Source organism: Camelus dromedarius, chromosome 25 (genome assembly GCF_036321535.1).
Source record: "Camelus dromedarius isolate mCamDro1 chromosome 25, mCamDro1.pat, whole genome shotgun sequence".
NCBI classification, from domain to species: Eukaryota; Metazoa; Chordata; class Mammalia; order Artiodactyla; family Camelidae; genus Camelus; species Camelus dromedarius.
The window spans coordinates 12,947,891-12,975,836 of record NC_087460.1 but is presented as its reverse complement, the minus strand read 5'-3'; the positions used below and the strand labels follow the sequence as shown (position 1 = coordinate 12,975,836).

The following is a 27,946-nucleotide window of genomic DNA, read 5'->3' as shown; positions in this document are numbered from 1 at the left end:
ATGAAATAGATTGATCACACTTTTACAATTTTGGGGAGTTCTAGGGAATTTATGAGCAGCCTAAATAAGGATTAAGATAAATAGGTAAGTTTGTTACCTGTTCATAAAATTCATTGACAATACCCTCCGTCCACTGAAGATGGAGCTCTTTACTCTTGGCTGGCCCATTGATATCAGCCAGCTTTATACACATTTGACAAACCAGGAGACGATCATTCTCATTGGTCCAGTCTATTCCAACTTCATCATTCACCTGTTCGAGGGGCAAAGTTAAAATGAGTTTTGTCTCAGTGAAAGCAAAAGTTGAGCAGGAGAATAAACAGAAGTAGTATTTATTGTCTTCCTACCATGTGCACATCAGAATGCTAAGTCATGAGAAACATCCCAGCTGTTTAAAATAATGTTATTGGATTGCATAAATTCATAGTAAAATAGTTCATCAAAAAAGCAAAATACTAAATGGTGGATAAAATAATGATTAACTATGGAATTGAAAACAAATGCTACTTGATATTAGCATATATTATCAATTACTATTAAAATAATGTGGCTACAAAGAATAAGAAATTTTCTTGACATTTGGGCATTTATCTTTGCTGTATGAAATTTTGCTTCAGGTGTTTGAAGCCTTTACTACTGTCAGCTAACTTATGTTAGTATCCCACAGAGATGAGAGCAAACTAAAGTGAACAAAAACACAAGGCTAGTTAGAATTTTATTATTCCTCTGCAGTACAAAGTACAATATATACCGATACCATCTCAACTTACTAGGTTTCCAGATTGGGACCAATGCCTTTGTATCTGCCTCTGATTAAATACTTCACTGCATTTCATTTTCACATTTGACATATATGAGGTGACAGCAGTGAGTTTTGTTCAACACTTTGACTCCATGACATCCTTCAATGTGACCATAAAATGAAGACTGGTATAAATGTAGTTACCTTGGCATTAAATTTGGCTATGAAGTCAAAGTGCTTCTTCAGGTCAGTGGCCAAAATTGCTTCAATGACAAGGAAACGGAAATGCTTAAATTCCACATGGTCAAGGTTAACTAAGAAGTTATATTCTGGCCGGGACATGAAAAGGTTCCATGCGGCAGCTGCATGATGATTCTCCAAAACCGAACGATCGTTGTAGAGGACCGCCTGGGCAAATACGAGAGTGAAGAGTCCAACTTTTTAAATTAAAATAAATACATAAAGATAATTGGGAATATGCAAAACTTCTGGAATCCTCTTTTTTCGTGAAACACAGAAACATAATCTTATGACAGCTCATTATTAAGAATCACTGGTTGCTGTACACTGAATTCATTGATTACTTTTCTTGGTGAAATGTTGTTTTTTATAAAATAAAATTCATTTCCTTGGAACTTCATTTCAAATTGTTGCAAGTTAAGGGCTTAGACTTAGCTTTTATCAGGTTACTATAATTATTATTTATTTTTTGCAGGGCACAGGAATTTAACCATAAAAATAGGCAAATATAGTGATACCCCTGAGAGGTAACTCAGTTACTTCCCATCTAGAATAAGAATGACTTCCTTTTAGTTACACACATGCAACTAACACAGAAGAATGGAATCCCTGAGAAGCCCATAATTCAAAACATTCTTCACCCAGAATCAGCCATAGGAAATAGCAACCTCTATTTAGTAATTGAAAATATATATAGTAAGTACCTACTTGCTTGAAATTCTCTAATAATGCTAAGGGAAGCTGCAAAGAAAAGGAAGTCGCCTAAAAAATGCTTGACAACTAGTGTGGCTAGGGGGACGAAGAAGGGACAAAAGGTGCAAGACAAAAAGGAAAGACTAACAAGCACGTGGAAATTAATACTGAAGTAAAACTGCATCACGTGCAGGGAAGTCTGAATGGTAAATGGTGCTGGCAAAAGGATCTGCCCATCTTTAGGGATAACAGATTCTGGTGTATGAAGGAGACGCTGTAAGAAATTAAAATAAGTAGTTAAAAATATCAGGACATTTGTACTGTATCTGGATTAGAAGAAAATTCTAGACTCGTATTTGAGAGAGGCTGTGGAAATGAGGGGGAATGGAGTAAAAGACAAAAAGCAAACAAGGTAAAAAAAAAAAAAAGGTATTGGACCAGATTGGCCTCTAGAGCCTCTAGAAAGCAAAATAAGATCTTGGGTCCAGCTGATTAAACCAAAGAGAGTCTTATTAAGTTTAATTACATAGATGGAGAAGCCTAAATAGTTAGCGATTAGTATTTGACTTAAATTTAAAGACATGCTAAGATGAACTTCTTTAAAGTTACTGATTTTGGAATACTATGTTCAGATAAAAAATTTTCCCTCAAATGAATGAAATAAATTGGTTTTTTATTCCTCCTAACCAATAGAAATGCCATCAGAATCGTAATTACCATAATGAGTATATTTCAAAGGAATGGGATTTACATCCAGAGAAGCCTTTAATTCTTAGTCTTAAATGTATATACGGAGAAGCCTTTAATTCTTAAAGAACCAAGAAGGATTTGGTTCTCTAACCTTTTCAGAAAGAAACTTCTGTATAGGTCAGGTTTTCTTCATTGAGGAAGCTCCTTAACGCGTTTTCTTCTTAAGAAAACTGCGAAGGGGTCCCCATCGTCTATAACATTACATACCCACCATTATGACAGCTTTTCAAAATCAGCATGATCTCTTAAGAATTTTATCTTAGGGCTGAATATAGTTTGGCTCCTATTCACTTGGTGCTTACGTCAGATTTATCAAATTAATTTTCTTCAGAGAAATCTCTGAATTATTTCTCTGGATCAAACGCAGAAGATTTACCTGAGGGGCACTGGTTGCCACCAGGAAAGCGTTGGTCCTTCCTGGGTGGTCGTAGTCGTGCATGGCTGCAGCCACGTACAGAGCCATCAGCTCTAAGGCAGGGATGTTTCCAGACAAACACCCATATTTATCATCTGACAAATTATACATTTTTGAGAACACATATCCCATATGTCCATGTGTAAATCCACTGTCAGAATCTGAGAAGAGAAAATGAAAAGAGAAATTTTTTAAGAAAGTGTTAAACCAGATATCTGTTGTCTTGGCTTCCTTTAAAAAACAACAACAACAAAAACACCCTTCCGTTCCCATCATTTACAAGGGAGCACAGAGGTACTTCATACAGACCCGAATCGCTTGCTGATCCGTGATCATTAATCACAGTTGAGAGGCCTGGAATAGGCTGCGTCGTGAGATACCAGACGGCGTGTAAGACGTCGGTGGCATGGATTCTGTTATGATCTGTAACCGGTGCAAAGCAACAGTCATTCATCTGTGAACTCCGGGGTCTAAGGACTGAGAGTGCCACCTACTGGGTAAACAGCTAGTCCCAACATTTTAACGCTCCAGGGAAAGACAGCCAAACATTCTAGGACAAATACTCCGGGATTACTCCTCCCTTACTCCAGAACTAATTCACTGTAAGAAAAAAAATACCCAACACTTGCAACACTCATTACACAAGCAGATGTTTGAAATGAAAAAAAAAAATCTGCATCCAGAGTCCACCAGACGCTTAACATATTCAGGAAACTCACTATGTGAATCGACTGTAGTATTTATTCTTGCTCTTATTCCCATGTTCCTGTACAAGACTTCACAGAGGACTGGACTAAAACAACCCCCTGACACACTTCAACTAGGTTAGACCAATGGTCTATACCACCCAACATCTTCTCTCTGATAAAAAGAACCCAAATAGCCCCTGGGAACTGAATACAGTATTACTCTTTTCCATCCAACTTAAAACACTGTAATAAAATGAGTAACTTTTATGTATAGATTAAATCTACCAAGCAAAGTCAAAACCAAAATCCATGTTCTCTGATGCAGAAATTCTAATTACAGAATGCTATTCTAGGACCTACCTAGAGGGAAAAAAATTAAAACCTCTTCGTACAATAATTAGGGAATCGAGCCATTTCAAAGAATAACGACGACGGGGGAACCACATCTCCTAGGGATAATGTCATTATCACGGGAACAGGGTCCTACGTGGCAGCTCAGTACCACGGAACCGTGACAAAGGTCCAGTGTGCTCTTGGCCCATTTTCTTTCTCCATGCAATTCTTCCATACTTCCCTCTTTTGTTTACCTGGCCCTTCATAAGACTTCATTGATTGGTATGCTTTATCCTAAATATGCTAACTTTACATATTTTATTTCTAACGACCAGCCACGATACAGGTTCCTTCTCCAATGAAAATCTATCACATCTCTGAGTAATAACTGATGAGGAGAAGCAAAGCAGAAGAGAACAAGCAAGATGATGATGGGAACTAGAGAGAAACACCTGCCCCGGGACTGGGGGAGAAAGAAGACACTGTGACGTCGGTGATGCTGGCAGCGCACCAGAACGCAGAAAGACGTGCCTATTTTCCTGCATTTCGGGCAACTCCTAGGAGTCAGTCTTTAAGTGATGACGCGTAGCTACATCTTGGCTAAATACTCCAGGAATTCAGTGAGGGGCTCTGTGAGGGCTCGAGAAGATTTCTTCAGAAGAGCTTTGAGAAGCAGACCTCCTAGGCTCCCGAGGGGTAAAATCCACTCATGGTATCACTGCAGACGTAAATACTGATACTGCCTAGTCTCCAAAGAACAATTTTATTCAAACTGGAGTCTCTATCCCTGTGTGTGGGAACCATCTCAAATGATTCAAGACGATTACATTTTATGTCTATACCTGTGCCACAAAGTTGATCATGCTAGAAGTTTCTGGATTTAATACAGATCTCATTTTGTCTCTGCTTGGATATTTATTACCTGTGTCACCTTGAGTGAGTCACTTAAAAACTTTAAGTCTCAGATCCTCATCTTAAAAGGACGGAGACAATCATCGTGCCTATTTCAGGGGACAGTTGTGAGAATTACAGAAGGGAACGTATGTCAAAGTGCTTGGTATATCGTAAGTTTGTGATTGATGCGAATATCATTCACATAAAGTAAATGATTGTTCTTAAAAGAAGATGAATAAATGCAGATTTCTGGTCTTCTTTCAAAATTAATGCTGGATTTCTAAGAAGAGAAGTGAGGAGCTAAAATAAAAGTGATGCTAAGCCCCTGGGGAGGGAGAAAACACAGCCTGGTCAGAGAGGGTCACTGTAAGGGGATAAGTCAAGAGAGATCTTCTGGGTTAAGTTCTTTTCTCTTCCTTTGTGGCAAGCTGGGAAGATGCCTGTGTGGATGTAACTACCATTACTGCCGAAGGTCGCAAGTTGGGGAAACCCGCGCATGCGCCCAGCATGACAGGGGTGGGAGGGACAGTACCAGGGTGTTGGTGGAGCCTGTTTGGGGTGAGAAACAGACAACATCAAGTACAGGTGACACAGCGCTTGAGTGATACTGGCTCCTGCCCCGTTCCCCACCCCAAGGTCCAGGTCCAGGAGGCTTTACGGATACTTCTTGCAAACTTTCAACGAACAAGCAATCTATCTAAATAATTTAGTGCTAAAAAGGTAAAAAGAAAAAGCTGCCAAACATATTTTATGAGGTTAGTATAGTCTTGATTTAAAAACTAGGTAAAGGTAATATATAGGAAAAATGAAACCCCTCCTGCTTTGGAGCATAGGTTTGAAAGTAAAAAATAAAACAATAGTTAACCAAATATAACTCCTTAAAAATATATATACAGTGATGCATGTAGATATTTAAATGAATTATGTTGTCATTATCACTTAAGCAGGATGGAAAAATCATTTGCCTTGTAAGCAGTCATTAGCATGTTTTTTAAACAAAAATTGACTTAGCCTGTACTTATGTGCAAATATTGTGCCAAGCGTTGGTATCACTGGTGACCAACTCAGGAGAAAAAGGCACCCAGGAAAGACGCTAGCTAGGGCAACACAGGGGACTGACAATTTTCTGTAGGACATGCAAGTATGCTCAAAGATTGCTCTTCTTCTGGCCATGGTAGGCAACGGACAGGGATAAGCAATGACAACAGAGCTCTCCCGACTTTATCATGATCATTCTCATCCTCTTCCTTCATCTCTGCATTTTGGACAAAGCCCTCAATAATTCTCTCACCACCGGCAACCCCCCTGCCTCTTTGACAGTACGTAAGCCCAGCGTGCGCACACAAATACGTCACCCACTCCACCCCCTCCCAGAGCCTGCCCAGCTCCCTCCTCCGCCTTGACAGAGTTGTTCTCTCACTTCCTCCTTATCCATCAAGCACAGAGGTGAAGCCAGCTGGTATGGAAGGTTGCCGTTGTACGTAAGATTTAGAGAGGTTTTTTTCCACCTAAATTTATAGATGTTTCCATTCAAAATTCTGTCTATGCTCCTGTTCACCAAAAGATAAGGGAAGTACTAAAGACTAGAAAAGAGATTTGAAACATTTTTCTCTCTGGAATACAGCTAATACTGTGATAGTTTTGCCCCTGGAGCTTGCAGCATGTCACATCAGTGCCTGGCTTTAAAATCGGCGGGTACATTGTCATCCAACCGAACTAAACAGAGGTCCAGCAAGACTATTCTAATCTCCGCCATTAGATGGTACGTGGTCACGGGCATCTCTGAGGCATTCTCCCCACTCCTCAAACTTGACATGGAAAATGAGAGGTGTTCGCAAGAATACATTTTAGAGATGAAAGTCTTTGAAAATAGAAAGTACTCTCAAAAGTAACTTTGAATCCATGAATGAAAATGACCTGATGATTTATCATCTTTACTAGCTGAACTGCCCAACTGAAAGGGACTATGAATGATATCAAACATTGTTTTTCCCCTTGGCAATTGACTTTAAAGTGTAATTTATCCTAATCTTTATTGAACAAATATATTTTTGATATCATATTTTTATCAGTGAGTTGCCTCTATGTGTAATCTTACCCACTACAGTTCCATGAACTATCAATCTATTTATGTCTACTTTTTTTAATTGAGATATAGTTGCTGTATAATATTATATGTTTCAGGTGTGCAGCCGAGTGATTCACAATTTTGAAAGGTTATATTCCATTTATAGTTATTATAAAATATTGGCTATATTCCCCGTGTTGTACAATATATCCTTGTAGGTTATTTATTTTACACATAGTAGTTTGAATCTCTAAATCCTCTACCCCATTTATGTCTATTTTTAAATATAGATTCTTCAAATTTTAGTAAGGTTCTGAGTACAAATTTAAAAGCTTGCATTCTTTCCCTCTTCTTTTGGAAGTTTGTAAAGGTGTTCTTAGAACTACAATAAAAATTCTGTTTCTAAAAATTCTAATCTAACCCCATTTTGGTTACTCTTAGGCTTTTTTAATTTTGTTATGGGTTTACTTAAATAGAGCCATTAGAAATACAGTTCTCTAGGAATTAAATGTTAAATAAGCAGACATACTACAAATTTCTGTACATGCTAATTTTAGTTAATGATAAACAAAAGTTTTAATTACTATCCATATTAGTCTAAACTTGCAACCCCACAACATGCAAGGTAGTAATTATTATTTAAAAGTGATCATCAATTAAGCTAAAACTTTTCTGTGAGAAGACGTAAATAAATTCCCTTTATGGACAGCGTTTGGGACTTAAGTAAGGTTAGTAGAACAAATTCTTTTCACATGGAATGAACAACGTATTTCAGGAACAATACCTATTTATACATAAAAATATGTAATAAGAAAATGTGAAAAGGAATACTAAAATTAAGACTCTGAAAACTTCTTTTTACACTTAAAGACTGGTCAACTTTCCCTATGATTTAATGATACACTATCTAGAGCAAAAGTTAGTCGTTATGTCAATTTGAATTCAGTGGAGCTTGGAGAGAGCTGATTATATCACTAAAATATATTTGGAAATATAATATTTATTGGTAAATTTAATCTGATGACTAGCTGTTCCTTAGTGTTTTCAGTGGCTTCCTTTCTATAAAAGCTGGCTCATGTAACTCCTCAGCCTTTGAGAAATCACCAACACTCAGGTCAGTCACTGGCATCCAACCAGGGTGAGCTTTGGGAAAGTATTATTAAGAAAGCAGGGCTTATCTTGAGATCCTTTCAAACTAGCCCTTTTTCCTTTCTCTCTCCTCACTTTCACGGCCCCACGAGCTACTTTCTCACAGCGTCCCAGGCTCCTAAGCCCCCTCTCTACTCCCGCTGTCCTATTTTGTCTGCCTTTGGCCCCATATTCTCCAACAAATCTCAGCTGAAGATTTCATTCTTCATTCTCCTTTTCTGTCACACATTTTACAGACTCAGTAACTCATTCTCCTTTCCTATCACATAGCGTCAACTGTGCATTTTCATTTTCCACTGTTGCACGTGCGTGGCATTTTGGAATCAACAACACGTTAATATCGGATCACCTGCTTAATGCACCACCCCTTTCTGAAAATACCTGTGTTCTTAGTCTCCATATAATTTTTATTTAACTTTAGCTCTTTGCAACTACAATCAGACATGGGGTTCTAAAGTCCAAGGTACATAAAAGCAAATTTAAAACTTAACACAGTTTAAATAATACACACTCCAACCAACATATGATGCTTGATTTGTTTTCTTTTTATACATTTACTTCCTATATGTTTCATGTGATTTCTGTACACGTCTGATTGGATTTACAGGCATTTTTTTCCAGTGCAATATACTTTGTAGCATGGAGCACAATTCTATTTACATGTCCTAATGATATCTGAAATGCTATATATTGAAGATTTAATTCACTATCTCCTCTGTGCTCCAGTTCCTCAAGATCATAAATGACAAACTTATTCTCTCAATATTCAAAGTTCATAAGCTTGAACACTTGGTTGTATCCTTTCCTTTGGTCTTCACATCTATCCGATTTTTAAAATGTTCCTAACACTTTCTCCACAACAAATTCCAGATGTCTCTTCTCTTCTATTTAATTAGACCATCATCCCCTCCTGTCCTTCTTCCCCAGACACATTTATCTTATCCTGAAAAACTTCAACAGTGATTTAACTCTGCAGATACCAGAACAAAGGTTGAGAATTCACCCAATAAAAGGAGCATATTATAACATGAGCAATAAATACAACATTTAATTATTTATTTAACACACATTAAATTGGAGCTATTATGTGCAAGGCACTATTATCACCCCTTTAGAATTTTCACATCATGTTATCCTCATGATAATCTTACGAAGTAGCTACTGTGATCCCCATTTTACAGATGAAGAAATCAGGCATGTGGAGCTTAAATAAGACCCGGGGTCCCCTACAGCTGATGTGTCAAGGGACCAGGATTCTGGCATACACTATTACCTCCTAATCACAATACCATGTAGCCACATGGGGTGTTTCGATGTGTAATGCTGTGCTAGCTGCAAATAATTCAGTATCTGATTATCTATAGCAAATTCAAAGGATTTTAAAAGTATTAATTCTTATACTTACAAGGAATTTCCCTGTAGCCAATTTCCAAAGCATGAAAATAATTCATAAATTCCCTAACTGGAATTTTAAAAGCTTCAAAGAGGCCCATGTCCTCAAAAAGTCTGTATGATACCTGTAAAGGAGAAAGACAGAGTTTACGAAACAGCCCTTGGTGTGGGTTAGACGTAAAGAGAAAAAGGGGGAAAGATTATATATTCCATCAACCGTATTAATTTACTGCCTATAGAGACACTTATTGGGAACAATAAATCAAGCAGATATTGAAGACCTCTATGTCCTACCCCTGAAGTCCCTGATGAGGGGTATAGAATCTGTTTTTAAAGATAGAGACATATGCCTAAGAAACTGCCAATCAAAAAATCCAGTGTCACACTACAGAAACATATCAAGGCACTGAACTATGCGTGATAGCAATAACTAGAGATTAATATTTACTAAATTGCTCATTGTATAATATACACTGTAAGTGCTAAGTAAAGAATGAAGGAAAGCTTTACTGTGGACCAATTTTATAACTAAAAATAAACAAATAAATAAAAGCTTTCTGGAGGATGATGGATGCAGAGTTGTGCCTTGGTGAAAAATAAGGGGACAGAATTATGAGAGAGAAAAAGATTGCCTTGACTGAAACGTATAGAGAAAAAAAAAAAAGATGTGTCCTAATTCAGTATAAATAAAAATGTTTAAAATAATTTTTCCTCACTTGTCTTCCTTCTTTCTCCTCCAAGTATCTATTCCTCTTCTAATTACTTTCATAGCCCATAGACTCAAATCAAGTAAATATCTTTGGATGTAACTGGCATAGTTGATACGCAAATGATGGAGAAAGAAAAGAATGATAAAGGCACAGAAGGAGGTGATGGGAAGAGAAATGGTTATTCTTGAGGCAGAATGGAATACAGCCCCATTCATAACAACAGAGCAGCAACTGTTGACATATATAAATAAATATATATATGTGGCATTTAATAAGTGTGATGCCTGCTCTAAATAGTTTACACATATTAATTATTTACATTTTAATTAATTCACATAGCATTTTATGAGAAAGATACTGCTAATTACCAACATTTGAAAGCAGAGAACACAGAGGCACAGAGAAGTTGACTGACTTGCTGAAGATCACACAGTAAACACATTACGGGACCAGAATTCAAGCCAAGAATTATGGCTTCAGATTGTATACTGCTGCAAATCCTACCACCATTATTTGAGAAGTAATATTGTTAGGATTGCAATGACTTAAGTTTCCTGTTATTTTCTTAAAACATTTGAAAAATGAATTGAAAATTAAGGCAAGATATTTTAGAGTATTATTTTAAAATAGAAGAATTTTCACCAAGAAACTGATAAATCAATGGCCAATCATCTAAACTCACAAATAAAGAAAAGGCACTGTTAACAGGGTAAATATTGGTAACCGAAAAAAAATACTATTCCAAAATCTGAATGATGTCCTTTTAAATTTGTTAAAATAAACACGATAATCATCAAAAAGGCAGGCAGTACACTGAGGCTGAGAAGTCATTTCCATTGCACATATGTCTCTTTAGAAGTCTTTTGAAGTGAGACCTTCTCTATGTGGTCTCAGCCAAAAGGTGATTTCTTGGAATGCTAAAGTTAATTCATTTCAGCTGCCCTGAAGTCTTACTGGGGCGCAAAAAAAATATGCCTTTTACACAGTGAAAATTTCACGATTTTTGTACTTCCAAACTCAAATCAAAGGAAAAAACCATAAAGTTCTACTTAGCAAGGCAAATAAAGTTGCCTTTTCTCAAAGTTCAGTTATATAAATTGGAAAAATAACATAGTGACATAGTAAGAATTATGTAGTTATGTATTTGTTTTTGAAAGATAACTGGGAAAAAAAGATACATTATTGAATTTTGCCAAAATCTAATTGTTAATTCTCTCTAATCTTTCTGTTGTCTATGACTCTTAGAAAATATTTTGCGGCTAAGATGGTCAAGGTCCCCCCCTCCTGCCCCCAGCTCACAGAACTTCAAGGGGACCGAGGTGTGACACTGTCACACCAACTGCTATAATAACCACTGTCTATTTGCTCAGACTCTCTATTCAGAAAGTTTGAAAATATAATACATAAATGCATTTACGAGGGAACTGAAAAGAATTTGCAATGAAGGTAAAAAGTCTGGACTTCCAATATGCACATATCAGGTCCTGGGTCCATGTTTACCACATGGCTTTAGATGAACAGTTATGTTTTCTCTTTTAAGTCTCAGTTTCTTCTTCTGTTATAACTAGAGATTAAAAAAAAAAACCTGCATTAAAGTTGCTCTGAAGATTAAGCTGTCACGTTTCGAGAAGTCTGGGACATATACAGCAAATACAAAACAAGGGAACACAGTGTCCAGTAAAAGAGAAAGTCTGCCTCCTGGCCCACTGTCCCATCTTCTCGTGGCACCGTTGCAGGCAGATTTCCAGGTAAAATCACTCCCTCAGCGTGCTGGTGTGCAGTGGGTTTCAGAGAGTGGGACACAAAAGGTCCCTGGGGGACCCCTGAGGCGTGAGGTGGAGGTGGACTGGGTAAAACGGCTGCCCTTAAACTTGCGCTCAAATCAGTGCATATAAAGATGCTGCTCAGAGGGGAGGGTATAGCGCAGTGGTAGAGTGTATGCCTAGCATGCACGAGGTCCTGGGTTCAATCCCCAGCACCTCCTTTAAGGTAAATAAGTAAATAAATAACCCTAATTACCTCCACCTCCTCCCCACCCCGCCAAAAAAAAAAAAAAAAAAAAAAAAAAAAAAAGATGCTGCTCAGCATTGAGGAGGAAGGGAGAATAAGACTGAGACCACTAATGTGTAAAAACATGCATGGACCTTGAGGATGTCATGCTAAATGAATTAAGTCAGACAGGGAAGGAAAACACCACTGACTTCACTTATACGTAGAATCTAACAAACAAACAAAATTAATGAACAAACCAAACACACACAAACATGTAGACACAGGGCACAGCACAGTGATGGGGGGAGGGCAAGACAGGTAAAGGGGGGTCAACTGCATGGCGACAGATGGAAACTACATATCTGGTGGTAAAGATGCCCTTGGGTACAAAGGAGAAATATAATGCTGTGCACGTGAAACTTGTATAATGTCATAAACCAACATTACTATAATAAATTTTTTTTTAATTAAAAAAAAGAAGGAGTATTAACTCCCAGTAAAAGTACAAGGGTCCCCATCCTAGTTCCCCATGTGTTCGTGGTCAGATCAGAGTCCAGGAGAGGCACCAGCTGCGTGTTAGGGAGACTGTTGATTATTTTGCGCTCCAACAGCCATCCATCATGTTAGCACACTTCTGTACATATCAAGTAGGACTCTCATGATCTTGACACGTATCTAATTTCCCTGTTGGAAAGGGAGTTCCTTTAAGGCAGGGACCCATTTTTCTTCTTGCAGACTAGACTAGCACTTTGTGTCTGAGGGACTAACGAGTGGAGGAAAAGGCCCCTCTATCTTCTTCCTTCAAACCTTCACAGATCAGGGATTCTCAGCTCGAAGTTCCACACTCAAGACACTCGCTCAGAGGTCTGAAGAAAGCCTGCCTCCGATGCACGGAGCGGATATCAGTCTAACAAGTGATTTCTCTTCTAGCGTTTTGCAAGGAAGGGTTACTGGCCCCCCATAAATCTGGGTCCTGAATGCTCACCTTAGTCTTTTATTAACAAATCTGGTTGTCTTTAGTATCTCTGCCGTGATATCTATTCAATCTTTGAGAACTCACCTAAAACATTTTTAAAGAAGCTGAGATTATTACATCTTTCCGATTAATTAAGAGTGTGTATTTTGCTAAGTGCTTGATAACAGCGCAAATCCGTTTCATTTTATTTATTGAAAACAAACATGTCCAAATTCTTAATTTCTGTATGTTTTCTTTCTCCCTCGGAGAAACAAAACATTTCTATATTTAGGAAACCTTGAAAGTAGTCTAGCTTAAGGAAAAAAATACTTAAGGGGGGGGAAATATCTTGTTATTCTGCAGTAGTTCACATTCTATATTTTGTATGATATTATACAGTTGTTTTCCATGTTAAAATACAAAGAACTCTATTTAATATGTTTCTCACCACACTGGGGGAAACATATTTCAGCATATCATCGTATTTTTGATAAGTCCTAAGCACTGTATTAATCAAAAGTTTAAAAAAAAGTCACTGGAAATACAGACAATAGATTGGTGTTTATAAATTGGCAGGTTTCTTCTTTTGAGGGCTTGTATCAGCTTTTCTTTTGCTGAATTCTACGACTTTTAGATCATTTCTCCATCTTGCTTGTGTGTCCCTGCCCCTTCCATTTTGTCTTAAAAAATACACAATATTTCAGTTGCAGAATATGATATTCTAGTCCCTTGACGTTCCGGTTTCTTTTCTGATCCCACCGCCAAGGACTCTACAGAACGCTGGGCATTAAAATTTCCTTTCTCCACCTCATACTCACCACTGACGTTAAGCACATACGGAGCTGTAAACAACCAAGGAATTTTTCCCCCTACATTTAAAGTCATATGTGTGAATGTATTTCTTACCTGACTAAGGATACGGCCACATTTTCTTCCTATTTTTTCCACCAAATCAAAAATTGGAAAATTCCAAGTATTTAGCTGCTGCATGATTGAGTCCAAGTTACCCATGACAAGAGGTTCAGGAGCAAGAATTGGTTTGTCCTGCAATGAAGATACAAATGTTTTAACAACACGTTTAACAGTTTTTCTATAAAGTAATCTGTGCTTCCTTTGGTAAGTTCAGTTCAACAATGGAGTTTACCTGAAGTAAATGACTTAAAACTTCAGGGTGAATGAGTGATCTTCCAAAAAGAAAAATAAAAAAACGATCAAAAGAACAAAACATTGGTCCCAAAGTAAGGAGAAAAGGTCTTAATGCTCTTTGATGCGTTGAAGTTTGCATTATGTCACTGCCTATCGCTGGTTCATACATGCCGCAGCAAAAACAGGATGTTTCTTTCATACATTAAAACAACTGCTTTCTAGTCTTCTGTGGAGTTCTTACATACAGATTCAAGGACTTCAGAACACACTGCAATTGTATGCAAATTTATCTCTTTGTATGTTTATGTAAATTTTGCTGAGATGAGGATTTCTGGCTTACACTGGATTCTCAAAAGAAACCCAAGTGGGAGGGGGAGTTAATCACCCCAACTCTAATTGGTTCAATTTGTGTTACTACTTCAAAATCAGCATTAATCCCGTAGAATTACAATTACCACATTTTTCCCCCAGGGATTTTAATTTAATTCATGCAATGCATGGTTTCTTAAAAAAAAAAAAAATCCACCACATAAATGTAAAGACATTTTATAATTGGTCCCAAATGAAGACCTTCGTAAGAGTTTATTTACCAAAAAAATAGAAAATAAAGATAATGAGGATAAAGAAGCATTTAGGTTATTTTCTCTGACAATCTCTTTGACTTAAAAGTATAAATTAGGTGAAGAAAAATGATAATAGCAACAATTGATAATCACATGACAGTCAACTAGTTCCTACCACTAGCTCCCTCCCCAAATTAGCCAGACTCAAATGGAGGCTTTTATCCTCTCTAAGGGGCTCTCTTTAAACACATAAAATAAGTCATCGTCAAAAGATATTTTAATGGGTAGCAATATAAACCTGGTTTAATATAACAAGGAAAATAAACATTGGTTCCCTTTCTAAATCAAGGAGGCGCTAGAGAAAAAACCAACAGAAGCCCTAAGATAACGAACATGTTTCATTTTGATCAACGGACATCTATAAAACATTGTTTCACTGAATGAAATAATTCATTTCCTTACACACATTCACATTTTCAGCTGGGTTAGGAAATATCTGTAATCAGCTGTGCAGATGGATACTTCTGTTTTTAATCACTACATAACGGAACCATTAAGAGACCAGTAAGACTTGGATAGAGAGAAGTTATACTGCTACATACAGGGAGGGTTACGATACACGTGTAACCCACAGATGGTATCTCTGCAAATCTGATGATTCAGGGATCTGTTTCTAAGCCAATCCCTGCCATAGAAACCAAGTTCTCAAGCAAATGAACGTTATGTCATAGGGAGCTACCAGGAAGATCATGGTCTCAGGAGTGTAGGTGCTGCAAGCTGATGCTTTCCTCAGAGGCTCTCTTGGGCACTCGGTATCGTCTTCATTTTGTACAATATCACTGCTGTCACTGTTGTTATTGGTCTCATAATCAGAGGTAACTTGAGTGGTATCATCTGCAGTTCAAAGAGAACAAATTAGGAAACTTGCAATGGAAAAAGGCATCCCATTTAAGTGTATATTCCTGAAATGCATACAGTAAAGTGTTTAGGGAGTAGTGCTTTTATGAGCTTACACACCACGGATATAGGATCACGGGGTGGCAGAAAGCACACATTTTTTTAACCCAATGAAATAGATGGAATTATGATCTGTGACTTCCATGGCATTTAAGAATTCCTCTATAATCATTCTCAGGTCAGTAGTTCATACCTTCTAAAAATCCCCTGACTTTCTATTTCTTTTTCCTTTCTGCATGCCTCGACCCACTAAACCATGAGTAACTGGCTAAAATCCTAACTCTAGGATGGGCACGGGAGTGGGAGAAATTGAGTTGACACCCGAGAACAAAGTGGTCTGCAGAACACGTGGCAACAGTGTGTGCTAAGATGCGTGGGAGATCCTATCTATCCAATCTCCATCCCTAGGGGTCTGTGGCTTCCTTCTCTCTCTGCCCGTCTCCACTAACTCCCACTGCAGTCAGCACTACACTGTGCTCACCAGAGGGCCAGTCAGGTAGCATCAAGTGTCTGAAGAACATGCTTCTTGGGCAAAGACCTCAAGAAGCTTCTCGTCACTGCAAAGAGTGCCTGAAAGAAGTTTATGGCGTGTTTGTTGAGTGCCAGGTACCACTGAAAGCACTTTATTTGCACTAACGCATTGAATCTTCTCCCCAGTCCTCTGAGGTGGGTATCACTGCATCACTGCATCACTACTGCCCTCACTTTGCAGATAGAAAACTGAGGCACAGAAAGGTTAAGTAAACTGCCCAAGGGCACACAGCTGGTAAATTCTGCCACCAGACTATCCGATATCCTATCCTCTACTTTTGATGAAGTCTAGGTTTTTTTTTTATGGTTATTGCTTTCCATGGCCTAAAAAATCTTTGCCTTTCCCTAAGTCACAAAGATATCTTCTAGTGTTTTCTTTCAGAAGTTTTATTGGCTTAGCTTTTACATCTAGGTCAGGCGCTATCTCAGAATAAAGTTTCATACAATGTGAAGTAGGGGATGAGATTCATTTTTTTCCCAAACCCACTGGACTGGAAAATTGGATCTTTGTTGAAAGTTCAGTGAGTCTGTAGGCTTGGGTCTAGTTTGGGGCTTTCTACTCAACTGCATCTGACCTATTTGCTGGTCCTTACGCCAGCATCATACTCCCTCTATGACGTTTGAGTCTTGAAGTCAGGAAACAGTTCTGCTAACTCTGTTCTCCTTTCTCAAGACTGCTCACCCACCTTTCTCCCATCTTTCCGTGCAACTGCTTCTATGTTAGAATCAGACACCGTGGGGCATAGAGAAGGGACTATTTTGAATCTCCAGAGCTATGATATCAGATAACAGCCACACAGAGAGTTCTCCTTTAGATTTTTCCTTGCCTGTGTCCCTGGAACTTTGTCCGTTACCACAGCACACCACTCTTTAAGGCAAATAATCAATGAATATCAATGAATATTTACTGAGTATCTATCAGGAAATGCTGGTGCAGGTAATTAAGGATCATTCTTAGGTAACTATTGTCCTCAAGGCTGAAGTTCAGGGAAGTTATTTTTCTCCCAACTTGTCAACGCTCAGCACTAACAAAAGCAAGTCCCTAGGGTTACATCAGTAAAAGTAAAATGATAATTATTATAATAATTATGGCAGCAAACACTACTTACAGTGGCCCAGATATTATAATAAGTGCTTTATATGCTTTAATAATTTAATTCTCACAACAGTCCTGTTTGGTAGGTACTATTATGACTTCCATTCTACAGATGAAGGAAGTGGAGCACAGAGATGATAAATGAGTCAGTAGCTGAATCAGGATATAAACCAGGCTCCAAAGCCTGTCTTATGAACCTTTCCATAATACTGCTTCCAGGAAGAACTATGAATTTTTTTTTTAAACAAGCTTACAGTGATCTAAGCAGGGTCATTTCTTAGGGTCTGCAATGGAGATCTCCAGAGAGCACCCTAAAATCGATGCCCCTCTAGTGTGCACGATAAAATAACATTTCTATATAGTGGTATCCATTATATAAAATGGCTTCGCACTTTCAAAAGTGTACATTTGTGTACAGATGTATAGAAACATTTTGGACAGCTCTGCATCAAAATTTAACCTACGAGTAACTCTCGGCCATAGGGATTATGATTTTTATTTCCTTCCTTGGCTTTTTTAAATGTGTAATCTAAAACATCAGAAACATATGTTACCTTTTGGATCAGGAAAAAAAATCAAGTAAAGCAATTTCCATTCTGAGGAACGGAATCCAATAAAGAATTACCTGTTCTGCTGGGTGTCTGGATGGTTGCCCCACTTCTCTCCAGGGGCCCGTCAGCAGGTGTCCCTTGGGAATATGGTCTGCCACAGCTGAGAAATAATGGAACAGCTGTAAGAAGAATTTTTTCTTTTCCAAAGATCCCAGGCATGCACCAGGTATGGATACATTAAGAGAGAGAATAATCATCAAATATTTCCACCTTCTACTTACTCGTTTGATAGAAAAAAGTTCATTGTGTTTTATACACGGATGCTGATATGTGTAAGATAATGTCTTCTTTTTGGGGGAAAGCACATTCGATAAAAAGGATCAGAAACTGTTCAGCTCTCATCTTCCTCCACAGCCTAGGCCACACTTTAGGTCAAACCACCGGCAAAATTGAGCTACACTATTTAGAGAATCCTGGGGTAGTCTGCTACCTACTTCCAGGAGTGATTTTGGAGGCGCCCAAGTGTATTTGATCAAAAATATCTTTCCCAAGAGAATCCTCTGGAGTCTGTTTAACATTATTAGATTTATTTTTATGGCTTAGGAGATTTAATGTCCAAAGAGCCCTTAAGAAAAGACTGCATAAGAAGAGAATGATAGTATGTTAAGTTGTTTTTGGGTTTTTTTTTTTGCCACAAAATGAAAATTACTCTTTTCAGATTGATCAGTTCACCTTTTAAGGCCCTAAGGAAATGAATAAAGTAGACGTACTTTTTGATGAAGAGTTAATGTAACATTGACCACCCAGGATGCTAGCTGAGCAAAACAGGCCAAGGGAGCACACTGTGAGGAACGGAGGACAACGAAGGCACTTGAAAGGTGGGCAGGGCTCTTTGACAGAGGAGGTTAGAGGATGCAGGATGCCTTTGCTTTCTCAACAGTTTTGACCGTTCAATAAATCAAAAAGTAACCCCACAAATGGCCTGGCAAGTTTCCTCTCTCACTTATCTTGTTTAGAGACTTCATGAGTAGGTTTTAACTCTGCATTTCGCTCTGGGTTCTTTCATTTGCCTACTATTACAAAAGGTCTCAGAGGGTTTCTTGTTTATTTGTTATTTAACCACAGACGACTCTAAAAGTAAAAGAGTGGTCATTTACAATTTAACTTATTAAACATCTCATCGCTTTTTCCCCCATGAATCACATTTATACGTGCAGTAGAGATAAACATTTCCCAGTTAAGAGTATTTTCATCCAAAGTAAATTTATTTTTCAAGCCTTGAATGTAAGTGGAAAGCATCACACATACGCTATTTCTAAATATGAAATCCCATCAGTTTGATTTAATGATAGAACCAAAGGAAAAAGACAGTAGATGTAAATGCTGGGTTTATATTCCCGGATGACACTTGGTAGAAGTAAAGTGTGTCACTTTGAAGGTTTTTCACTGCAAGGTAATACTTAAAAGGAACATTTAAATTAGTAGTTCAAATATGCCAAAAAACCAGCTTGTTGCATAGACATTACAGCAGCCAAGAGACTGGGATTCAATGCCAAACCCTTCAAGTTCAGCAGGGGAAACCACAATAATTAGTCGTGTATTTCTGGAGCTCTTTGTGCCTACATGGGTGACTGCCTTGAAGGCAATAATAAAACATGGTTTGAATTATAGATTTAAAAAGCCCAAACACATAAAACACACACTCCTGGATTTATTAACATTACTGAACAAGTAGGCAGTGAAATTCCCTTGTTTTTCTCCCAAACTTCTTAAAAAAAAAAAAAAAGAAATCCCATCACATACTTTCTGCAAAAAATACAAAAATACAGACTGGTGAGAAAAGTTACGTGAATCGTGCATCTTTCCTGAACATCCTTGTTATACCTTCAGGCTACTTATTTCTCGCAAGTCTGGAGCTCACAGTGGGACAGTCTCCCCAGAAACCCCGGGAGCAGATGTCCCCGAGGCTGGTCACTCCACTGGGCTTCATCTTGGCTCAGGACACACAACCACACACAAAAAATGTTCCTCAAAGGTGTTCCGCCAAACACTAGCTCTATGGGCAATTATGGGATGTTAACCTAAAGAAATTGGTTCTGTGGTCAAATAAATTCAGAAAATGCTAGAAGGAACCTAAATCATGATGTCTTCTTTTTTGCAGGACTTCTCAGTGCTTGTAATAAAGTGATCTGTGTTGTGAATCACCAGGAGTAGAATATGAGCCTACTTTTAGCTCAGAGCTTACTTTTTGGTGGGGAGAAAAAGATGGAATTAACCTCCCTCAGAAATTACTGTCAAAAAAAAAAAAAAGAAAGAAAGAAAGAAAGAAATTATTGTATTAAAAAAAGCCATTACAGAGAGGGCAGCAGAAGAACCTTCAGATGGCAGAGTAACTTTTGACTGTAGTCCTGGTCCAACAAACACAAATGATTTTCCCTTTAAAAAATATTTGCAAAGAGAAAGGAAGTAAAAATAAAGATAATTTAAAAGATACTATCATTTAACTTGTAGAGTTTATGAACAAAGGATGGAAAAATGAAATCTGTGAGGCTTAAACGTGAGTTTGTCGATCAGGTCTGGGTCTAACCCAATATTTGATATTAGAAGACCAACATGTAATTAATTTATTCAGTTATCCGCATTAACCTTGTTGGCAGGGGGAGCTTTTTAGTCAAGACACTCTCAGGATTATGCTCAGTTTAAAAACACTCAACTCTTTATTACTTAAAAAAAATGTAATGCTTTAAGATTAGTTATTCACCATGAAGCTATTAGTAAAGAATAATTTGTTGATCAGTAAGAGGAGGTATTTCTTTCAAGTGGATCAAGGTAAGAGAACTGCTCTTACCATGCTAGGCCCTTTTCTGATTCTGTGGTAGACAACACTTTGCCATCCTGTTTCAATACGACAGAGCAGCCCCAGCAACTACTTAATCGCATTCAGAGATCCACTTGGGGAGGTCCTAATGGGCCATGTGTTATCCGCACATTTTTAAAGCTTTAAAATGGGAGTTATAGACTTAAGATAAAATAGTACCTTTCAAATCGATACATAATCCTCCCTGGAGAACAAGTTAAAAAAAAAATCCCAATAAAATATCAACTTATATCAAACTAGTTGGAAGGATTTTTTAAAACTAGAGGTTGTATGCATTCTCCATCAGAAAGCAGACAAAATATACAATGAATTATTTTATATCATCTCCAAAGGGTAGCTGTGTGGACCATATGGCCTCTAAACTTTCTGTTAATGGAAAAAAAAGCACCGAAAAATTAAGTTTCTTTTCTTCTAGCCTAGTCAACACAAATCATATTACCTTGCATTTTCTTGTCAACTACGTGGGCCAGCCCACACAGAGCTGCGTGGACTGCTGGTGAGTGTTCCTAAGCGGAAAACCAGAACGAGTTTTGTTATTAGTGAACCTCCAGTTAACAGTGATCAATTCCTTACCTGCTACAGATAACAGGCGGCGTCAGGATCTGAGGCGAAAGGTCAGGGGCACTCTGCGTGTAAGTTAACACCCGGTGGGAACGCAGGCCTTGTCTGGCGGCTGTGTCGGCCGATTCTGGAAACTGAACTGCAGAAATTTTGCTGACCGGGCTGCTGGCAGGAGTCCCTTGGAGAGGTGAGGAGCAGGGCGATGAAAGAGGTGAGATTTTCACTAGGGAACCTAAGAAAAAGAGGTACGATTAAGTTACTAAATAAATCTTTGGAAGTCAAAACTGCAACTCGTAAACTTCACCTGGGACTCCTTTTAACTCAGTAAGGTGAGGACTCAGGCCACCGGGGGCCGCCTCCGCTGCGTGCTACCATCTGGAGAGAGGATGTACGGGCCGGGGGAGGGTGTCTCTGCAGCATGGAATGGGAACAACGCGTCATCATGAAAAAACTGGTGGCCATGCTGGCAAATTCACTTAAAGCCTCGGTGTCCTGGAGTAACTTCAGGACAGAAGGGTATTATTTTCTGCTCCCATTTTTGTTTCTTCTTGGCATTCTGACCTGATGACAACAGTTAAAAATTTCTCATGCATTTGCCTTCTCTTAGGTTGTGAGGTTTTCAGCAGCAGCAGGACCTGCAGTTGTTTGAAAACTTTAACGTATCTGGAGCGGAGTCTAAGCACGCAACGGCTGCTTGAAATAAGTAAATAAGGAAGATACATTTTTGAGAGGAAACTGACTTAGCTAACCATCCATGTGTTCAGTGAAACTACTTTCTGTGTGTGAAACATTACTTCGATCGGCGTTAATTTCTAAAGGAAACATTTAAAAAAGTTAATATGATCCATTTCAGATCAAACGGTGGGCCTAAAGCTCAAATGAGAAGTGTGGATGTTTATGCCAGACCGTGTTTGCTCTCAGCTGTGAACATTTTCACAAAACACTGGCTTAGATTTCAAAGTGATGATGTCTGAGCACAGGGATAACGTCTTTTGAAGTTCCTCTCTCCAAACACGGAGAAGGCAGCCTGCACTTAAAATTGAAGAAAAGAGAGGAAAAAAACTTCTGAACAACTCCCTGCTTACTGATTTTCATGATTTCAGGCGAAACAATCTACTGTAAGGCAAATGAAATGAAATCTTAAAAGTTGCCTTCTGTTTCTCACCGCTCCGGGGAAATGTGGAACCAGCAACATTTACATCATCGAATAGATTATGTGGTGAACCGGCCACTGGCTTGGTTTGCTCCAATGTCCAATTTTCTCAAAAGTTGTTATTTGTCATATCCAGAGGTTTTCTGGTCCACCAAGAGGAATATTAAGCTTGTTGAAGGGCTTTTGTTGGCACTGTTATGTTTTTATTTTGTTTTGTTTGCTTTAAAAGATGAGAAACTGTACTCTTCCTGTGATTGAATGTGGAGGCCAGCTACCTTCTAGTCTTTTGCTCAATATTTCTACTGATTTCTGGTCACCAGATCAGTCCCCCGCCTTGTACTTGACAAATGGAACCACTCAGACGAAGAGAGATGAAACAGCCTTCCCAGAGTTCCAGTGCAAGTAAACAGGAGACTATGGAGTGAGCCCAGCTATTCTTAGTAAACTGTGCTTTATTCGTCCAGTGTTTGATGGGAGATTGCCCAACGTGGAAGAAAAATTCATTATCTGCTAGGTTGCATTTGTATTCCTCTTTACAATGCCATGCCTTATGGTTTTCATTCTGATTTCTATTTTTATTGAAAAGATTTAGCTGTTTTACCAAAGATCCTGACAAACCTTCACATTACATCATTTCCTGAGCCAAAAGAAAATTAAGTTCTTAACTCAGAGTTCCCCAGCCAACCTATCATTGTGTGCAGCAAGTTAAGTTACAGATGTGCTATAAAGTACCAATGGCTGTAAATCTTTTTCAATAGAAAGATTTTATTTGGACGTCCCAGGCTAAATTTAATTTTTAATATTATCTCTAACATTTTATAATTAGATTTTCTTCTTATAATTTTATAAAATAAAGGAAACACAATTTTCACCAAGCTGTAAATCCCTTCCCATTTCTCCAATGCTATATATAACATTATCGGATTCACACACACGTGCATGTGCTCTCATGTAAGAAAGGTTGGAAAGGACTAGATTAATTTAGACTATTTGATAGATTAAGGATGATGAGCCACCAGATTACCCTAGAAAAGCAGTTTAACCATTAAGGAGCTGGATGCTGGTCTGATGTGGTTTAAAGGTTATCAAGGTGTTTGTTCATTTAACAAATTTTTTTTCTTTTTTTGTTTGTAATAATTTATTCTCAACAGTTGTAGTAATAATATTTTTCTGATTAAGTCCAATGATTATGCTTTTCCAAAGGAAAAACTCAATAAATCTTTTTAGCCTTAGTTGAATCAAAATTATTCTTTATCTGAGGCAATTCCAGATGATTCATTTAGAATTACCAATATTTTATAAATGTGTGTGTGTGTGTGTCTGTGTATGTAAAACACACACTTCCAGAACCCTCACATATTTCATTTTGACTATCACCATTTTATCTGACCACAAACTAATAAGACTTCTAAATTAATCATTGTGCCAGGCTTGTATATTCAAATAATGTTATCACTCAAAGTAAGTACATTCGGAACTTCTTCTTTTTCCATTTTTGTATTAAGGTATAACTGACATACGTCAAGATGACTCCTTTTGGTGTACCGTTCCTGTGAGTTTTGACAAAGGTGTAGAGCCACATCACCACTACCACAATCAGGAGTGGACTGGTTCTCTCACCCCCCAAAATACCCCTTGTACTTTGCAGTCAACCCGTCTCCCCACTCCCAGCACTTAGCAACCACGGATGATTGCCGGACCTGTAGTTTTGTCTTTGAAAGAACATTATGTAACTGGTATCTTAGAATTTGCAGCCCTTTGAGTCTGGCTTCTTTCACTTAGAAATCATTTAACAGATACAGATGGCGTGCCTGATTGCGGGACTAAAGGAGGTGGTCGTGAACAAAATAAAATTCCCTGGTCTCAAGGTCTCCTCTTTCAGGGGAGACAGAAAGTAGGAAGAGAAGAGGAGGAGGAAGAAGAAAGGAGGGGAGGAGGAGGAAGAAAACAAAATCAGATGGTTTTAAGCGATACAAAGAAAAAATATTGCAGAGGACAGGGAAGCACAGAACACACTAAGGTAAAATTTGATCAGAAGTCTGATGATATAAGAAAGACATTTAGACAAGGGCTGGGGAAAGAATGTTCCAGAAAGAGGGACCCACCGGGGGGGGGGGGTGTCAGAGGATCAGTCAGGAGGTCATTGTGGCTGCAGCTTAGCAAAGAGGAAGAAGAGGGGCTGGGAACGGGCTCAGAGGGGTTCCTGGCAAGACGGCGTCGGGCTGGCCAGGTCAAGGCAAGGTTTTAACTGCTGCATCTTAGACTCCTGATGGGCTCTGCTTTAGGCAATTCTTTAATTATTTTGATAAGTAATTCTGAGTTTTCAGATAGTTTCCTACCACTTTTTTTTTTTTTAGAGTAGTTGAAAGTCTATGGGAACATTGCCCATTTCTGTCTTGACACAATCTATCTTCTGAAGGCAAATGATGAGCGGAGTGATTTTCTTCATTGCTAATTTTTAGTAGCGGCCAGCTGATACTCTCCCAAAAAGCCAATTCACTCTTAAAATACAAATGTAAAAATCCACTCAACGATTAGCGTTCTTGGAACTCATGGATTAACTAAACTTAAACAAATAAGCAGAACTTAAGACTCCAGACTTACTGCCTGAGACGAAATTTCACATAAACCTTGAAGCAGAGGAAAAGTGCTTTGCTTCTGCAGTGCTGTTAGTCTACATATTTTGAATGCTACTAACAAGCATGGGTCCTGGCAATATGGTGAAAAGGGGGGGTGGTTTTATTCTGTGGATGAGAAGGCAACGGTCTAATATACACATTTCTTTTCTCCCAAGCCAACTATTTCTCACAGTGTGCCTTATCATAGTTTACTTAAAGTTTTAAAAACAGAAAGGATTAGGAATGCTGTAGGAAATGGGCATTTATTTACATATATTAGTCTTCAAATAGATGGAGAGATGTAAGTAGAGATAATAACCAAATACTCTTTCTTTCTAGAAAGGAGAGACTGAAAAAAATTATTTCACACACAGGAACAGGATATTCTTTTAAGTCTTCAAAACCAAATTATTTTCTAAGATTTTTTTTAAAGTGTAATCATGTTTAAAGTTAGAGGGATGAAGTTTAGGACCTTTGGAAGTCTCATTCAACTTTATGTTGCTTGCATACACACACACACACACACACACACACACACGTAGGGACTCAGAGAAATATGCATGCTCTCAAATATATTTACCTTCATTTTATATTTAAATAATTTTAAGAGACTTCAGGAAAAAGACATAGCTTGTGAAATTCAAAAATCTCTGGATGATTCAAACTGCTGTAACGTGAAATACTTAAAATTAAAACATTTAAAACATGAAAAATGGAACTTTAAAGCATTCTAAAGTACCAAATTACTCCTTTGAGTAATTGAGTCTTTAATTCCTTGCTCCTGAGAACAAGAGAAAATGTGTGTCAAGACACAAGAAACTTTGGGCAATCAAAGGGAGACAATAAACAGTCCTGGAGGGAAAATTAAGTGAATCCATCTGTCTGTGCTGTAAAACTCTCTCCGTTTAATTTTAACTGAACAAAAAAGGAACTAGTATGTCTGATAAATCCAAGCCTCTTTTTCATGCCCACAGGAAATGGACAGCCGTAATATTTTTCCAAAACAAAAGAAGTATCTAAAGTATAGAGAATGCAAAAAAAAAAAAAATCACAATGCTATAACTAAAGTTCTTTCTCATTTCAAATTTTCTATAGGAAAAACTCAGTCTGACTTTTAGGTGCAGAGATATCTGTAATCACCGTAACAGGATTATAAAAATCTTACAAAAATTGTAAGGATCTGGAAAGGAACTGCAGCAGATGTGATAAGGATGAATTAGAAGGATTTTAAAAGCAGAATGACATAAAGGCCTCTGTACATATTCAGTGACTCATAACAGAAAAGCAAGATTGAAAATGCAAATTGTATTTAAATCTCCTGTTTTTATGCTTTCATCAAAGGACTCCTGTGTGATTTCATCCATTTATTTTATACTAGTAACTGCATAATAATTGTTTGTGTTTCAGCTGTTTAAATGAATGCCGACTGACTGAGCTAGAAGGACACACTGTTTACTTGATTTGCGCAAAGAGGAGATTTCATTAGTCCCCTCTGGACACAGGTCATTTATCTTCCAGGGTTTCTGTTCTCTAAATTTACCCCCGTCTCTTTGGCCCACTGCTGCTTACTTCCCTCCTCAGGCTCTTTTTACACTTTGATTCCATTTCCTCATACCCTGCCACACAAAGGGGCTTTCCTCGGCCCCTTTCCACCATTTCTGGCAAACCAGGTGGCATCACTGTCACTTACTTACGTCACACCCACTGAAGCTCAATCAGCCCCAACGTGCCATCTATGCCGGGAAACAAGAGTTTCCAAACGGAAGGGCCCGTCTGGTCCAGGAAGAACAGTAACTGAGCTTCAGCTCTCTGATTCTTGATGGATATTTTTCTCCCTTTTGGCAGACTTTCAGGGATTTGTTTAGTTGAATTCAATAAGCATAGGACACAGGTCATTTCAGAAAGATTTAGTGCTGTGACAGCAGTCTGAAGATGGTACAACGCAAAATCCCTTCCAAAGTAAAGACAATGCAGATACTTCATGTACTTCATGGCAAGAAGGGAGAGGCTCTTACCCCTCCTGGGGCTCTGTTCTCTCCCATCTGCCTGTATGGGATCCTCTGTGGACATTCTGCTCCTTTTACACTTTGCCCTTTCTTCTCGAGCGCAGGCATACAAAGTAGAAAGAAGAAGGCAGATTATGAGGCTGTTCCTCATGTCTGTTTCCATCATTTGCTCTGTTATTTCCAGTGACTGCACTAACCATGACCTTCATTCTTCTTGACTCGATCATATTGGTTACTTTAAGAATTTTAATTTTATTACTTAAATGAAGAAACTGAGAGGCAGAAAACTGAATCATCCCATTATCTTGTCCTCAGCCAAGGACAAGACCCCCCCAAATCCTGATTTCAAATGATCTCAATTTGTTGTCTTCAATTTTTTTCCAAGTCTTTAGGACCAAAGAAAAAATTCTGGATGAATTCTGTGACACTGGGCAAGTTACTCAACATTTCTGTGTCTCAGTTTCCTCATTTGAATCCGTTTCTTGAGCTATACAAGAACACTTAAAGAATGCTTAAATTCATACTTCATCCTGTGAGTTACATATTATTATTGTCTAATATTTTAATTATTTCCCTTAAAAATCTTTAAAAAAAAATAACTACAAATCTGGAAATACTATTATTCATGCATACAATGCTTGTTTGGATGGAATCATGGCTTTCAAATTTATTTGTTTGCCCTTTCAATTAGACCTCAGACTTTTTCTCTGTTTTTACTTTCCCTTCTAGAATACAACCATCACAAATTTCTTTAGTTAAGATTTGGTAGGTGGTAAAGTTTTTATTTAGCTGAAGATGTCATGAATTCATTCCTATTCTTGAGAGACAGATTTGCCAGGCACACAATTTCAGGTTGACTATTAC

At 38.1% G+C, this 27,946-nt stretch overlaps 1 protein-coding gene across 2 annotated transcripts in view; it reads right to left on the bottom strand.

Moving 5' to 3' along the window:
* The window catches only part of PDE3A (phosphodiesterase 3A), a 296,337-nt gene that overhangs the window by 18,801 nt on the left and 249,590 nt on the right, over positions 1-27,946 (bottom strand). For both annotated transcript variants that reach the window (XM_064479084.1, XM_010988838.3), the window contains exons 6-14: positions 21,318-21,537; positions 17,941-18,026; positions 15,471-15,625; positions 13,929-14,066; positions 9,379-9,490; positions 3,150-3,263; positions 2,802-3,001; positions 947-1,150; positions 98-253 (exon numbers count right to left, since the gene is read on the bottom strand). In XM_064479084.1, coding sequence (XP_064335154.1) covers positions 98-253; positions 947-1,150; positions 2,802-3,001; positions 3,150-3,263; positions 9,379-9,490; positions 13,929-14,066; positions 15,471-15,625; positions 17,941-18,026; positions 21,318-21,537 — 1,385 coding nt within the window. The remainder of the gene's footprint in view (positions 1-97; positions 254-946; positions 1,151-2,801; positions 3,002-3,149; positions 3,264-9,378; positions 9,491-13,928; positions 14,067-15,470; positions 15,626-17,940; positions 18,027-21,317; positions 21,538-27,946) is intronic.